Source organism: Arachis hypogaea, chromosome 5, assembly GCF_003086295.3.
Source record: "Arachis hypogaea cultivar Tifrunner chromosome 5, arahy.Tifrunner.gnm2.J5K5, whole genome shotgun sequence".
NCBI classification, from domain to species: domain Eukaryota; kingdom Viridiplantae; phylum Streptophyta; class Magnoliopsida; order Fabales; family Fabaceae; genus Arachis; species Arachis hypogaea.
This window is the reverse complement of record NC_092040.1, coordinates 10,924,104-10,939,560: the sequence shown is the minus strand read 5'-3', so window position 1 is coordinate 10,939,560 and position 15,457 is coordinate 10,924,104. Positions and strand designations below refer to the sequence as shown.

Sequence of the window (15,457 nt, the reverse complement as noted above, 5' to 3'; positions counted from 1 at the left end):
AAACATGAAAGCAAAATTCGCTGTAAAAAAAATATAGTTGAATGGTATTTATGCCATCCATTTTGAATGAATCTTTGAAGTAATATAATGAAATTAGGTGTTTATTTCGGTATGATGATAAATTTATATGAATTAGTACGACAAAAATATATTATAAGTTATATATCGTTTTTTTTATTTTATTGTTAGGTTAGTTAGACTTAATTCATAAAAAATCTTATAGCATTACTCAAATAAATATAGGCTTTAAGAGTTACCAACAAATTTAATGAATTTTATGATTGAATATAACGAAAATATTTGTTATTGTAATAACAATGTTAATGGGCATAATTAATAGAATTATTTTTTTATAAATTTTATCGGAACAAGAATAATATATTGAGAATAAATAGATAATATGAAACTGAAAATACTTCTTATTTGTATGTTAACATTTCTTAATAATTCTGTTAACTGATAATAAGAATGTTATGTATAATGGTATATATTACCTCTCTTAATTGATGAAAAATATTTAATTAGATTTTTGACTTTCTAGTCCATTCAATTTTCAATAAAATAAATAAAAATATTAAAATTTAAATATGACACCAATGCATTATGAAATACTTAAGAAACATAAAATTTATAATTAATAATTTTTTTATTTTTTTAATGTTCACATATTTTTAATGTAGCACTATGCCTGTTTTTCAATCTTATTGGATCTTCACTCCACTCTTATTTTTTTTTTATATTTTTTCTCCTTTCCTTATGGGTTTTAAAACATAGACAATTCTTCTCTTATATTCTTCACGCCCAACAATCTGGCCAAAATTTCGTTAAGCCCACGAAATCCATGGCCCAAAAAATTTTATCCCAACATTCCATTAATAATATCACATTAGCAAATAATCTTTCTGTTCTCACAAGATCACTTCTGAACAAAGTTTCTGACCCACTGCTATTGCAGTGGCACTTTTTTAAATGACTGATTTTACAGGTTATCAAAAACGAACACACGCGTTTTTTATTAGACTCACACACGTATGATCTAGAGGTATAGATATTTTGATATATCCATACCAGAGACTTCACCTATATATAAAGAAGTTTTTTTTTAGTAGAAGAAGTATAATCCGCACCTTGAAAGATCAGGTAATAAATAAAGATACCCAAAAATATAAGGATCGGTTTGTAAATATTAAATTGTAGTAATTAGAATAAATTTGAATATAAGTTAATTTTATTGTTATAATTAATATTATTTTTCTTCTAATAACCTTCGTTTTTATACTGGTATTTTTTTGTCTATTATACTGTTCTTTCTTATTATTGTTATAATTATTATTTCACTTATTATTGCTATTAATGTTTTCGTTAGGATCATTATTATCGTTATTGTTATTATTATAATATCTCTATTATCATTATTATTGTTATAATTAGTATTAGTATTATTTTTATTATTAAAATTATTATTACTATTATTCTTATTATTATAATTGTTAATGTTATTATCATTATTTTAAGAGTAATTATCCAAATTAATTTTTAAAAATTTTAAAAGTAAATATTTTATTCTCTAAAAAAATTAATACACAGATTAATTTTTAAGGTTTTACTTCGGCAGACAAATTAGTCTCCGTTTATTATTTTTGGCAGAATAATTACCCAGATCAATCTAAAAAAATTTTAAAAGCAGACAATTTAGTCCCCAAAAAAAAATTAATATCCAAATCAATTTTCAACGTTTTTCTCCGTTAAACATAATATTTTTCATCCAAAAAAAAGCAATGCAAAATAAAATTATTATTATTATTAATTACACAATAATAATATATCATAATTTTTTGTATGTTTTGGATAAAAATAATGATAAATTTAATCATGAGTATATATATATAGTCACTCAATAATAATAATAATAATAATAATAATAATAATAATAATAATAATAATAATAATAACAATAATAATAATAATAATAATAATAATATTATTATTATTATTATTATTATTATTTAATAAAATTATTAGAAATTATTTTACAAGAAATTTAAGGTTAAAATTATTTGATATTTTTGTATTTAATATAATTAAAAGATGTCCTATTTTAAAAAACATATTTATATTAAAAGATGTCCTATTAATTTGGATTTCGTAGCATCATTATTGAATTTGGATTTTCTAAATTTTGAATTTTAATTTTAGAGGGTAAAGTGTGATCTCTCACCCTTAAATAATTTTTGAATTTTAACTTTAGAGGGTAAAGTGTAATCTCTCACCCTTAAATAATTTTTTTCTCATATTTTTTCTTGATCACACCTATGAAATAAATGGTGAGAGATCACACTTTATTCTCTAAAATGAAAATTCAAAATTTAGAGGATCCAAATTTATCATTATTCATCTTACTTGTTTCTAATGAAAAAAGTGTATTAATATGATAATGTCATGATCCACATGCACAAAGTTAAGTTAATAATAATAAAGGTCGGCAGATAGTAAAAGTAAAATGGGCATGCATGGGACTTTATGTCTGACAGAAAAAATGTTAAAGATTGATCCGTGTATTAATTTTTTTAGGACTAAAATGTCCGTTTTAAAAATTTTTGAGGACTGATTTGGGTAATTATTCTGTCAAAAACTGAATTGAGAATTGATTTGTCTGCCGGAATAATATCTTAGGAATTGATCTGTGTATTAATTTTTCTTGAAAAATAAAATATCCATTTTAAAAATTCTCAAAAACTGATTTAGGTAATTACTCTAATAATAATAATAATAATAATAATAATAATAATAATAATAATAATAATAATAGGTTGTAGACCTAACAAGAATGACTCTAATAATATTAGGTTGTAGGCCTAATAATATTAGTGTGTACCAAAAATATTTTATGTGTTATCTTATTATTTTAAATGTGTTATATATGTAAAATAATAAATAATTAATTAATTATTAATTATAATATTAATATTTTTATTTTGTTAAAGAATAAAGTCATTTACTTCTCGTGCATAGAGCATCAATGTGTATTTTAGTCTGTTATTTTATTTCATTTTAGTTAAATAATAGTGTAAAAAAATAAAAAAATTAATTTTTATTAGTAAAAAAAAGATATGTAACAATAGAAAAAAAATGTGCTTTGTTTTAACAAAAAAAGTGATAATAATAATAATAATAATAATAATAATAATAATAATAATAATAATAATAATAATAATAATAATAATATATGAAAACAAAAATGTGTACGAGTTTTTATTTTATTTTACCATAAAAAATAAAAATTTTATAAGAGAAAAAATAACTGAAGCAGAAAATCACACAGGCAATAATATGAAATTGTTCAATGTTCATGATGTTGACCAATAAATTAAGAAAGAAAAAATGAGTTGTGTATTCTATGAACTATGTTTGTGTGGGTTATGGGTATGGCCCATGTGATAAAGTCCAACAAAAAAAATTGTAAACCAATTCATCCAAAAAAAAATCAATTATTAAATCATTGGTCTAACCAAATTATGTTATACCAATCTACAAATACATTTAACTTTAGATTAAAAATAGCATTACCAATAATTATTGTACAACAGTGATCCCAACCCTTGATATAGAATCTTTTTACATGGTCTTTTAAACTCTTAATTATTCTTTTTCCATCAAAGACATTCCCTTAAAACATTAAAACATTCTGGACGACTCGATGCAATTCCTTTTGGATTTCATATATGGAGCATATCGATCGGGAACTTGCTGCATTAATCAATTAATTAATTAATAATATACCAGATGCTTCACATGGCGGCTAACTCAATTAATTATATGTAATCAACAATATACTGGAACATATTGCGCCTGCATAATAGGCTAATAGCACAACGCGATACTCGATGATAAGTGTTGAATTATTGTATGTGTTACATAAGATGCAGAAACTGATTTCAATTGATATTCGTGTCTCTGGGTCTCTGTCTGTCTTATCTCAGCAACAACACTTTCCGTTCTTGTATGCTGAGTGATTCCAGCAGAACGACATCCATGTTAACCTACACATATTGTTGAGTACCGCAGCTTTTTCTGTATATGCTCATGAACTTGGCCACAAATTCTGCACACAAACACCATGTTACTGAAATATTTGTTATCAGGTAAATCAATGTTAGAGAATGATTAGAAATGTTGTTATCTGATCCTTTTACCTTCTAACTTTAGTAAAGCTGTTGTTCCGGGTGGCAGTCTTCTTTCCTGTTAATCATATACAATACATATGTATAGTCTTTAATTTGGTTACTAATTTAAAAGAAAGAAAGGAAAATGGCATGGTCATGGAAGGAGAAACTCACATAATAAGCATGCCAATAGTAGACTTCTCTTTTTAAGCTGACCTCAATTCTTTTCAGCAGCTCTTCCACCAATTTCTGCATATTCCAACGAAATTTTCCATTTAAGAAAAGAAAATACTATTTTTGATATATTGAATGGATTCTTATCACACATGCACTGATTCAATTACCTGCAGGATCAGTTTGGGGTGGACAAAATCCAAGAGAAGCATTTGAAATTTTCCTCTTATTGAGAGTAAGCTGATAAAAGTGAAAATGATATATATATTAATGTTAACTTCGAAATCAACGATATATATATATATATATATATATATATATATATATATAGCAGGAAGCAAGTTAGGCAGAGAATTTCTTGCCGTGAAAATGATGGATCAGCTAGAATCTCTGCAGCTACTTCTATTACCATGTCCTCCCATCCAATTGGAATAGGTTGTTCTTCTGAAAATGGATAGCTACACAGCACAGGGGCACCAATTAGTCTCTGTAGACAAATGTATTAGAAATGCTGATGATAAAAATACTTTTCCTTTTAGGTGTTCTTACTTGTGCGCCTTGCAAGCTTCGAGTGCCATGATAGCTTTCCTCAGGGTTTGCTTTGATTTTATGGCAATCTTTGCGGCAAAATTAAGGGATACATCAATTTCCTCTCTCTTTGCTATATGAATAAGAACTTCAGCAATCTGGCATTGTGTTTGTGTTAGTTACTTCTTTAAATTTGATTGTTCAATACAAATAAATGGAAGGAGATTTTAACCATTTCCATGAAAGGAATAGTAACAAAAAATTCTTGTAGAAACTAAAAGAACATAAAAGTAGATAGATAATAGTTTGAATTCGATTCAAGTTTAGTTCTTTTGCAGCAAATATAGCAGAGTGTATCATGCATCTTATCACACTACCTTGCTACAGTTTCTATGCATATAAGTAATCAAATCTAAGATTAACTTTTCTATCTTTTCATTGTTTAATGCTTACTTGGTGAGTTTGAGGTGCATCAACTTTGATAATTTTAAAACGGTTTTTAACAGGCTCAACAATGGCTGCATCATCTTCACAGCAGAGAACTAGTTTACATATATCCGAATACCGGTCTATAATCCATTTAATCATGTGCTGGATGTTCTCCACTGCTTTATCAACGCCATAAAGAAGTATTACTGAAATCAAGAGAATCAAACCTTTTTAGCTACACTCACATTAAAGGATGAATCCTTTTAAGATTTCATACATACATGCATTCAGACAACAAACCTTTATAATCAGGCTTGAAATTAACATTACTGACTTCGGGTGTCATTGCATATATATTGCTAATTTCTTTGATTAATCCCAGCAAAGCATATTTAGCATTTGGTTCCATGCTTACATTGAGCTCCATGTGATGTGCACTAGATGCTATTGAAACACATACTTTGATAGGCCTCTTGTCCTGTTAAAGCAGTTTATTGCCATCAGAACATAGCAATGGACTGAAACTCCATCATTTTGGAACAAGGACCAAGACTGCTTTTTACTTATCGGTCATCAGATTATATAGCTAAAGTGTTTAGAAATCTTTACCTGAATAGGGAAGCTCCTTAACTCATGGGACATCTGCAAAAAGGGCCTGATAAGGTCAGCTTAAGAATGCAAATATATATATAATGAAAACTATGGGAAGAAACTCACATTGCAGCATGCATCACCATATATTTCGCGTAGAAGAGCCATTGCTAGTTCTCTTTTCCCAGAACCGGAGGGTCCTTTGAGCAGAATATGAGGGCAAGAGCCCTGAGACACCTTAAATCCAAAGTAGTGTCAAAGTCAGAAACTATACAAAAAAAGGCAACTGAAAAGTAACTATTTATGAGTGTCTGGAAACTTACTAGTTCCTTGAGAAGTTGAGCTTCTTGTTTATTGCAAATGAAGCCATTAAGTGAAGCAGGTTGGTGCTTATCAGCCCAGAATTGTGGGAGGCTTTCCACCACAATAGCCCTGCCAATGAAAGAAGTCTCAATTGGCCTTTTACGCTCCGGCGATTTCATCGATGTCCTGCAGTTTCCTGTCCTCATGCAAGCAAACCATGATGCATCCTTCTGGCTCTTCTTCCTGTTGGCTGTGAATTTCCTCATGCTATCAGTTGTCTTCACACTACCATCGCTCGTCATACTGCTACCGCCTTTTCTGCTTGTAACAGCTGAACTTGATCGAGACACACCGGATGAGGCGATTCCTCGGATGTTCATGCCATTTCCGTTGCTTTCATCCTCAACGGAAGAAGCAGGGAGACCTCTAATGTGGGGACTCATGGCGGTTCCTGCAGGACTTGGACTATAATATCCATATTGTTGAAGTTTTTGGGGCAACAGCGAAGGTTTCTTGCCTTGCAAGGCACTGCTTTCTCGTGAGAAGAAAAGATCACCCGGTTGAATAGACTCAGTGGTGGAAGTCATTGACTCATCCAAAGTGCTAGGGTCATTGGATAGTTTCACCTCTGCTATGATTTCATTGATCTCTGCCACTGAAGGTGCATTGAGAACCATGCCTCTGGCCATTGGAGACGTAGTTCTTCTCTGCTGTTCCCTCAACCTTGGTGCTGTCACTGATCTTTTATAGTTTGACTTATCAACCACTCTTTCCACTTCAACATGACCTGAAGAACCGTGATGCTTTCTGCTGTAAGGAGACACGGTTCTCCCAACATCTGGTTTTGGCAAAGGGCTTATATTTCTCCTTGTGTTCAAACCTATGTTGCACAAATACGAAAGAGTAATAAATACAATATATTATGATAGCAAAACAAATTTAAGAAGCTTGTCATAAGCATACACCTCTTATGGGTGATGGTGGGGGACCATGATCATCAGTATCATCGCCATCATCATCGCCAGCTACTCGAAGCTTAAAGGGTGACTTGCTATGGTGTTGTCTTCTCCGAGGTTGGCTTGGAACAGAAGCTATTGTTGTGGTGGCTGATGAGGTTTCAGTTTCGAACTTGGAATGGTTGTATTGGTGCCTCCTGTGTAGTGCCAATGGACTCTTGGCAATTAGAGTGAAAGCTTTTGCATCTTCAGAATCCAAAGCAATGTTCTTTCTTTCTCGTTCATGTCTCGGAACCTCTTGCCACTCTGTCTCTGTGTCTGACGGCTCATAACCACTCTTGGTAGAGTGTTTCTGCGATGAAAACCGGTTATTATCCATGGTTGAAAAAATAAAGAAAAAGTGTCAACCTCTCAATACAACACTGTCACCACTACAATGAATGGTGTTTATAGTTAGAAAGTGAGAAAGAAACTAAGAAGACAAGTTAGTGGCAATGACAGAGAAGGGTATCAATAAAGAAGAAGGGAATCGGGAATAGAAGCGCGATGGTTTCGAAATGTGACCTTATTGGTGACGGTAATAACAAGTGTGTCGGGATATCAAAACTGTTTGTATTGTATAGTAAGAATTGTTTTTGGATCCAGTAAATCATAGTTTGTTTTATTTTATTTGCAGCAAAACATTCAAGATAGGTTTTCATATCATACAAATTTTTATTATCTAAAAATTTTAAAAAATTACTTATATCAAAAGCAAAACATCTGAAACCATAATTACTCTTATCAAACATATTAATTTTTTGGAATAAAAATCTGTCCAAGTAAAATGTTTGATCTAGAATTGATTGAGGATAATTTAGGTGTTTATTCTTATTTATTATTCATTCTCTTATTTATTATTTATTCTCTTTTTAAAATTAATAAAAATATTATTTATATATTAAAATTAATTATTAAATTATTTATTATATATTTTTATATAAGTATATATATAATTTAATTTATTTTTAATATATATTTTATATTTTAATATATATTTTGTATTAGTAATAATTTTGACGTATCATAATTGCAAAATTATTTGTGTCACAAGTCACAACGCCAAACAACATAGAACAAAAACTTTTGGTTTGTTTTTCCGAAGCACCTAATAAAATATATGTATAATGTGTACAATAAAAATTTAGAGATGTTCGATTCAATAAGATATCAGATGTTTATTATTCTAATATCCAGTTATTTTAAATAATATGAGTGTATTGTGTTTGAAAAATTAGTAATATATATTATTTTAGATGTTTATTTTTTAACTCATATTAACTCAAATAAACAACCTATTATACATACTGTACAGATATTTCATTGCTCCTCCGAGATTCCTTACTTCCTTCTAATCCTTTATGCATGGGTTGCTATTTTGTCCTTTTTCGGTTCTGGCTTCGGGGTAGAGAAATTTCGGATGTTGTTGTTCATGAGCTGCCAACTTCGGTGATGAAAATAAAAATAAGGAAAAGTCTAGAAGGTCAGCAATTTTATTGCATTTTGGCCATCACGTAACCAGCAGAGAAAGATGAGTTATTGGATGAAATTTCACACCAATCTCACACCATCAAATCATCATTGATGGCTAGTTGATAGTTACCAATCACAAATGTTGCTGCCCCTGACATTGCTCTAAAAATAAAAATAAAAAATTCTTAACATGGTTATCAACGTCCAACAATACTCGCGTTTTCAAGAAACTAGCCTAGTGAATTTCACTTGACTAGCATTATTTCTTAGATTAGTTAATAGTTATGCTTTTATCAACTATGTTACTTTTCTTGCTCAAGGTGTCTGGATCGATAACATTGCTCTTCTTTTTGTCTTGGTTTAATGCCACTAATTAACAAATTTAAATGCACAATGAATCCTGAGACGTCAGACGTGAACAACACTCAATTTATGATATGACTTTGTTATAAATAATTAGAACATACAAGAAAAACACATGATAGGCCCCTACAGTAGTTTTATTGCGCTGAGTAGAGTAATTTAAATTTATAGGTATGATGCACTCCATGGATTTCAAACAAACTGATTCAAGTAGGTGTCGACAGTGGTGTATTTCACTTCAGGGTATAATTGAGAAGCTTCCACGCCAAAAGAAGGTTCAATCTCAAAGTTTGTGCAATCTCCCTTAACCAGCGCAGAGTGGGATAATGCCAAGAGAAGGCTCTCAGGAAAAGGTGACTCTGTACAAATGTACAAAGTTAAAAGAACAAGAATGTACTTCAACATCATAATCATATAATGCATGAAACCAAGGAGATTTAATGATGTTGGTTCTTACTAACCTTGGATGTTCTTAAGAATTTGATCCTCAGGGATATATATTTTTTCAAGGGTCTTGCCAATCTTGTTCTCCCACAGCGAAACAATCTCGTTGAATGTCAAAACATTAGCAGGGGGTCTTTGGTACAAGATTTTGTTCAAAGCTCTGGGATCATCCACTGCTTTGACGGTATAAGTCCCTACATCCTCCTCCGCAACATAAACTCCTGAACTAACAAAAAAATGTAAATATTACATATATAATCATTCATGTACTTTTTTCTACCGGTTTAAACTTTTTGGATAAATAATTTCTTGACAACAAATAAATGTGATGAGTAACATTAGTGTTACCTTTGACATTTCCATCTCCCAAAATGGCTACCTTATCTCTGGGAGGAGCTGTGACACCTTGCTGTCCAAGAGTACTTAAGAAGTATCCAGCAAAGGCATTGGAAACAACATAAGTATGGGGAATTCCTTCAGCTTCAATCGCCCTTCTGATTTTCGCTTTTCCCGCAAGAGCACTAGCTGCTGGCTCAACCGCGTTATGACGGTCTACATCCAGCCCAAATTCCGATGGCAAAAACCTCTGAAAATAAAAAAGGAAAATAAAAACGCAAAATGAATGGACCTTACCATCTCCGTTATATTAAGGTGGAAACTCAGGTGTAGTCGACTTCATGTGAAGTTGATACTTTTGAACTATTAGATAATTTGATTGATTTGACTAAATTTTCATCTAACGACTGTCAGATATCAACTTGACTTTACGTGAAGTCAACTTCACCTAAATTTTCACCTTATATTAATATTGTTCATGGTTAATGAATCTAAAAAATTTTAATCCTGGAATAAAATATATATAACATAATAATAAATTAGGTTTAGCTAACATAAGTCTTAAAATACATCACAAGCTTATTATTAGTGGAATGTTCTAAATTTTTTTTATTTAAAATAATTACAAAATAAGTACATTAAAAACTTAAATTTTTTAATTTTTAATAAAAGTATTCTCAATTTATAATTTTAATATGTGTCTTTAGGACACAAGATAGATAAATTTAATAATTTTTATAATAAAAATATTATATGTGTACAAAAATAGCTATCAAATTATTCATTAATTATTATATATTTGTGTATAAATATATTTATTTAATTTATTTTTAATGTGTATTTTGTATTACAATATGTATTCTATATAGATAGTTATTTTTTATGTACATATAACATAATTATTTTTATAATTATATTTTGTTATTATAAAATATGATTAGTCTTTAATATATATAATAAATTAAAACACTAAAATAGTAATTTAAATAATAATAATATATAATTTAGAATTCTATTTTTTAGGTTTCATATTTTTAAAAAAATTGAGTAAATTTTTTTAACAATACAATCAAAATGTCTTATATATATATATATATATATATCACTAAATAATTATTTAAAAATTACTTCTCATACAATCAAAAGCTAACTCTCAGTAATATTTATAGTTAAAATTTTTTTTAATAATTAATATAGTTGTTACAGGAAACACTAAAATTAATTTTAAAAAAGGATAAATAATATCTTTTGAGTTTATTTTAAAAAAAAATATCAATCTTATTTAAATATAATTGAAAATTGATCTTTCTAATAAATATCTAATATGATTCTTAAATTGACTATTAAATATCAAAAGATAATTAAAAAATAAAGTCAAATCTTATAATTTAATGAAGATAAATAAATATTATTATCATACGCTACTAAAAAAATTTTTAAATTGTAGTAGGGTACCACTACAATGCGTATATAATGCACCTAACCTTGATGTTTCCAGCTTCTTTTATTGCCGATATGATGTTGAGTTGGTCTTCCGTTTGTGCTCCACTTACAGCAGAGATGACAACATCAACTTGCTTCAATGCTTTAACAAGACTTGAATGATCACTTAGATCACCCTATAAAATCAGAAACAAAACAAATCAGAACCATTAAACTTGAAGTTACTTTACTTGCTTGAAAATGATAATAGTACTAACATATAGAAAGGTGACTCCGGAACTCTTGAAGCTTTGAATAAGGTTGGATTTGTGAGGATGAGAGAGGCTGTTCTCTCTGACAAGAACAAACGTGGGGTGACCGGCTTTTGCGCTTGCATTAACTATGAATTTTCCGATGTATCCAGTGCCTCCCACAACTAAAACTTTGCTTTTCTGTGCCATGGTGAATGCAGCCAAAATGATAGAAATTTGATAGTGATGATGGCCATTTATATGGCTGTGCTTTCCCAGTTCCCAATCCCCACACGGGGCAACAAATTAAAGGCTAATAAAGTTCTTACAGCATAATGAATTTGTTGATTTGTATTACCAAGTGACGTGACGCCATTGCCAATTATATTCGATCACCTCATAATGGTTGATGGTTTTCTCAAACATTGGCATAAGAAATTCTTGGGACTTGTGGGAAATGCTGATTGGTATGTAAGATCTTTTGTTTATTTTTATCACCGATATCTGGAACCTTACATTGGAAAAAAGTCCAGAGTCCAAACCATACCAGTCGACTTTTCTAACAAGTACAACGTTTATTATGTAATATTTGAATTGAATACTGTAGTATCTTAAACCGATCGTGTTATCATAAATCTGGTATGGACACGAAATACGACATATTAATATACGAGTTCTAAAGTTTAATAAAATATAACTATGTATATATATAAAATATAAAATAATTTTTAGATAAATTTTAATAATATTTTAATATTTTATTAATATTAAAATATAAATTTTTTAAATATTTTATTTTAATTATATAAAATATTTAAAATATTTTTTATTTTAATAAATAATAATATATATTATTTTTAAATTTATTTTAAAGCATCAGACCAATATTAAAGAGTGTCATATTTAAAATGTTAAATGTGTATAATACGCAACACAACTAATTACATATGTATTTTTTATATCTTATTATGCAAACATTAGATCCTTGAAAACATAAGGTTAAAAACAATAACTTTTACATCACAATAGATTATAATAAATTAAATATTATTTGAATTATATTACTTAAAATTATTTTTAAATAAAAATTATTAAAATGATATAAATTTAAATAATTATTTTATAAACAAAAGATAATAAAAACTTTGCAAAAAATAATATGTAGGAGAAAATATTAAAAAATATTATAAAAAATAATAAAAGGTAGAATTGGTGATAAGACATAAATTTCTTCAATTAATAGTTTAACATAAAATTTTAGCTTTTAATAAATGTAAGTTAGACTGCAGAACTATGTTTACTTTTAAAAGGAGAAAAAAATAGCCAAATAAGAAAATAAAGTTTTCAAGGAAACAGGTACTCGGTCCCTCAATTTTTTTAAAAAAAGATTAACGGTAATAAATTATTAAATATGATTTAATTTTTTAAAAATTTTATTTAGTATTTAGTTTAATATAAATAAAAATTTAATCTAACTTAAATATCAATAATTTCTAATATCTAAAAAATAAGTAACAATATTAAAAAAATTTGAAAAGATATTATTACTAATATTTTTAAATAAAATAAAATTTTTTAAATTTCATAAAGTGGATTCTTTTTCTTCTTGTGAACGTCCTTTTTTATTCCTTTGGTATTAATTCTCTATGTTTCAATTACTATAACTGAGAGACCTTTTTCAGCTATGAATGTTGTAAATAATAATTCAGAAACAAAATTAAAGATGAATTTCTTTCTAATTGTCTTTTAATTATATTAAAAAAATTGCTGAAAAATTTGACAGATTCTATTATCGATGAATTTTATGATACGAAAAATCGACCACTTCGTTAATAAAAAATACATACATATTTTTTTTATTTTAAAATATATTCTCTATTGGTATATTTTTGTAATACATTTTACATTATATAATTTTTTATATAATTTTTTAATATTATATATATCATTGTCCCATGACAATATTCCTGAATCCGTGTCTGCAAGGAAATTAAAAATGCTTTTAAAACTCCAAGTCCTAACGCTAAACTAAATACACTCATAGTAAAAAAATAATAAAGTGACAATGAAGTCCAGGTTTAATTTTAAAATAATTTCTGAAATGTATGACGACCCCTCCTTCACCAAGCAGCAACAGCTAATGAGATTAAAAAACAATGAGTCATAATAGAATGATAAATAAATGAGAGTACGTTGAAAATAACACACATGTTGCTGTTTATCTATAAAATATTTGTTGGATATAAGGTTACATAATGTTGAAGAACAAGATAAGAACTAAAAAAAAATAAGCAGAACAACAATGCTAGTAGAAAGACCAAGTCCCTCCACTCTTATTGAGCCTTCTCTGAGTACTCTCTAGTGTTTGACAAACATTATTCTCAGACTTTATAGTTTAGACAAATTGATTCAAATATTCATCAACAGTGGTGTATTTCACATCAGGGTAAAGTTCATAAGCTTCTACATCTTTAGCAGGGTCAATCTCATACACTGCATCACCTCTTATCTGCTGTGAATGGTACAACGCCAACAGGTAGTTATTTGGGAAAGATGACACTGCAAAATTATATTCAATATTGGTTAATCTTATTATCCTACCATACAAAGTTTGAATATTAGTGCTAGTTAATTATTACTAACCCTTGATTTGCTCAATAACTTTTTCCTCAGGAACGTAAATCCTCTCAAGGGTCTTGCCAATCTTTTTCTCCCACAATGAAACCACCTCGTTGAAAGTCAAATAATTTTTAGGGAGCCTTATATGAAAGGCTTTGTTCAAAGTTCTTGAGTCTGCTGCTGCCTTAACTGTATAGGTACCAACATCTGCCTCGGTAATATAAGCACCTGAGACAACCCAAATTAACCATATAATTAGTTACATTATTTAGACTAGGTTAGTTAATGGATGTTACTTTGTTATTGTTTGTTACCTTTGACATTTCCATCTCCTTGAATGTATACTTTATCCCTTGGAGGAACTGTGGTATCAAGCTGTGACAAGTTACGCATGAAATAACCCGTGAAAGCGTGACAGCAGAGGTAAGTGTAGGGGATTCCTGCCTCCTCAACTAATCTTCGGATTTTCGCCTTCTCCTCGAAAACTTCCCTAACGGGTTCTAATGCGTCGTGGCGGTCCACATCAAGCCCAAATTCTGATGGGAAGAACTTCTGAAAACAAGAGCAACAAATTCAGAAAAAACTGAAAAAAGCATGACAGAAAAAATTAAGAAACAAAAATTAGAGAAACTGTATATGCACCTTTACATTTCCAGCTTCCTTGATTGCTGCAATAATCTTCACCTGATCCTCAATGAGTAATCTACCAGCTGCGCAGATCACAACATCAACTTGCTTGATGGCCTTAACCAAACTTGCATGATCATTTATGTCACCCTGCAAGAAACATGACAACACGTTACAAAAATATTAGAAGTCTCACGTCTCTGAAGGATAAAGTTGATCTCTATACCTCGAGCAGGGTAACGCCGGATTTCTGGTAGCTCTCAAGAAGTTGTTCCTTACTTTCGGGGTTAGCGGCGGTGATGAGGGTAGGTTTAGGAATAGCGACAGCGTTCTTCCTGACCAAAGCAAAAGTGGGGTGACCTGCTTTAACACTGGCCCAAACTATGTGCCTTCCAATGGCTCCGGTTGGTCCAAGGACCAAAATCTTGGTTTCCTCCGCCATGGATAAAATTCAAATAAAATAAAATAGTAAGATATATTTGCTAGATGAATTCAAAGTAGTTATTTGTGCAAAGCAATGAATGGACTCTACTCATTACTTATAGACTTCACTGATAGCTATTTTCAACTCCCAACTTGACTGGTCACTAGTGTGGAAATATAGAAATGAAATTTAGAAATAAAATAAAATAAAATAAAACCATTGAAATTTTGGATTTAGTACTGTTTTGCTGAAGTATCTCATGCATCACATGAAGAAAACAATGTACTATTTTCTATTTCTCTGACAAGGACTGAC

At 29.3% G+C, this 15,457-nt stretch overlaps 5 protein-coding genes across 5 annotated transcripts; all 5 read right to left on the bottom strand.

Moving 5' to 3' along the window:
* Positions 1 to 3,645: 3,645 nt before the first annotated feature.
* LOC112800736 (replication factor C subunit 3-like) lies at positions 3,646 to 4,591 on the bottom strand. The gene is made up of 4 exons (XM_029298640.2): positions 4,508 to 4,591; positions 4,338 to 4,412; positions 4,194 to 4,239; positions 3,646 to 4,102 (listed from the first exon to the last, which is right to left on the bottom strand). The coding sequence occupies exons 1-4, from the start codon at positions 4,547 to 4,549 to the stop codon at positions 4,041 to 4,043; spliced, it is 225 nt and encodes a 74-aa protein (XP_029154473.2). The 5' UTR covers positions 4,550 to 4,591; the 3' UTR covers positions 3,646 to 4,040.
* A 709-nt stretch (positions 4,592 to 5,300) lies between these two features.
* On the bottom strand, positions 5,301 to 6,053 carry LOC140184809 (uncharacterized). The gene is made up of 4 exons (XM_072237988.1): positions 6,012 to 6,053; positions 5,904 to 5,936; positions 5,595 to 5,772; positions 5,301 to 5,500 (listed from the first exon to the last, which is right to left on the bottom strand). The coding sequence occupies exons 1-4, from the start codon at positions 6,051 to 6,053 to the stop codon at positions 5,301 to 5,303; spliced, it is 453 nt and encodes a 150-aa protein (XP_072094089.1).
* Positions 5,325 to 7,714, bottom strand: LOC114927746 (uncharacterized). Its single transcript, XM_072236516.1, has 2 exons — positions 6,012 to 7,714; positions 5,325 to 5,936 (listed from the first exon to the last, which is right to left on the bottom strand). Exon 1 carries the CDS (start codon positions 6,875 to 6,877, stop codon positions 6,056 to 6,058), a length of 822 nt encoding a protein of 273 aa, XP_072092617.1. The 5' UTR covers positions 6,878 to 7,714; the 3' UTR covers positions 5,325 to 5,936; positions 6,012 to 6,055.
* Positions 7,715 to 9,064: 1,350 nt separating this feature from the next.
* LOC112800735 (phenylcoumaran benzylic ether reductase Pyrc5-like) lies at positions 9,065 to 12,000 on the bottom strand. Its single transcript, XM_025843115.3, has 5 exons — positions 11,500 to 12,000; positions 11,284 to 11,418; positions 9,812 to 10,049; positions 9,481 to 9,684; positions 9,065 to 9,378 (listed from the first exon to the last, which is right to left on the bottom strand). Exons 1-5 carry the CDS (start codon positions 11,680 to 11,682, stop codon positions 9,212 to 9,214), a joined length of 927 nt encoding a protein of 308 aa, XP_025698900.1. The 5' UTR covers positions 11,683 to 12,000; the 3' UTR covers positions 9,065 to 9,211.
* A 1,665-nt stretch (positions 12,001 to 13,665) lies between these two features.
* On the bottom strand, positions 13,666 to 15,240 carry LOC112800734 (isoflavone reductase). The gene is made up of 5 exons (XM_025843114.2): positions 14,945 to 15,240; positions 14,734 to 14,868; positions 14,406 to 14,643; positions 14,116 to 14,319; positions 13,666 to 14,031 (listed from the first exon to the last, which is right to left on the bottom strand). Exons 1-5 carry the CDS (start codon positions 15,158 to 15,160, stop codon positions 13,868 to 13,870), a joined length of 957 nt encoding a protein of 318 aa, XP_025698899.1. The 5' UTR covers positions 15,161 to 15,240; the 3' UTR covers positions 13,666 to 13,867.
* Between the last annotated feature and the right edge of the window lie 217 nt (positions 15,241 to 15,457).

Bases quoted from the DNA above. Each gene is read 5' to 3' on its own strand.
- LOC112800736 (XM_029298640.2), bottom strand. From the start codon at position 4,549: ATGCTTCTCTTGGATTTTGTCCACCCCAAACTGATCCTGCAG. The intron at 4,240-4,337 runs GTGAGTTTCTCC...TATGATTAACAG, and splicing joins ACTATTGGCATGCTTATTAT to GAAAGAAGACTGCCACCCGG. The intron at 4,103-4,193 runs GTAAAAGGATCA...GTTTGTGTGCAG, and splicing joins AGCTTTACTAAAGTTAGAAG to AATTTGTGGCCAAGTTCATG.
- LOC140184809 (XM_072237988.1), bottom strand. From the start codon at position 6,053: ATGGCTCTTCTACGCGAAATATATGGTGATGCATGCTGCAAT. The intron at 5,937-6,011 runs GTGAGTTTCTTC...CCCTTTTTGCAG, and splicing joins ATGGTGATGCATGCTGCAAT to ATGTCCCATGAGTTAAGGAG. The intron at 5,501-5,594 runs GTTTGTTGTCTG...TCTTGATTTCAG, and splicing joins TTTCAAGCCTGATTATAAAG to TAATACTTCTTTATGGCGTT.
- LOC114927746 (XM_072236516.1), bottom strand. From the start codon at position 6,877: ATGGCCAGAGGCATGGTTCTCAATGCACCTTCAGTGGCAGAGATCAAT.
- LOC112800735 (XM_025843115.3), bottom strand. From the start codon at position 11,682: ATGGCACAGAAAAGCAAAGTTTTAGTTGTGGGAGGCACTGGATACATC. The intron at 10,050-11,283 runs GTTAGGTGCATT...TTTTATTTTCAG, and splicing joins AAGAAGCTGGAAACATCAAG to AGGTTTTTGCCATCGGAATT. The intron at 9,379-9,480 runs GTTAGTAAGAAC...ACATTTGTACAG, and splicing joins AATTCTTAAGAACATCCAAG to AGTCACCTTTTCCTGAGAGC.
- LOC112800734 (XM_025843114.2), bottom strand. From the start codon at position 15,160: ATGGCGGAGGAAACCAAGATTTTGGTCCTTGGACCAACCGGAGCCATT. The intron at 14,320-14,405 runs GTAACAAACAAT...GGGTTGTCTCAG, and splicing joins AGGAGATGGAAATGTCAAAG to GTGCTTATATTACCGAGGCA. The intron at 14,032-14,115 runs GTTAGTAATAAT...ATAATTTTGCAG, and splicing joins AGTTATTGAGCAAATCAAGG to TGTCATCTTTCCCAAATAAC.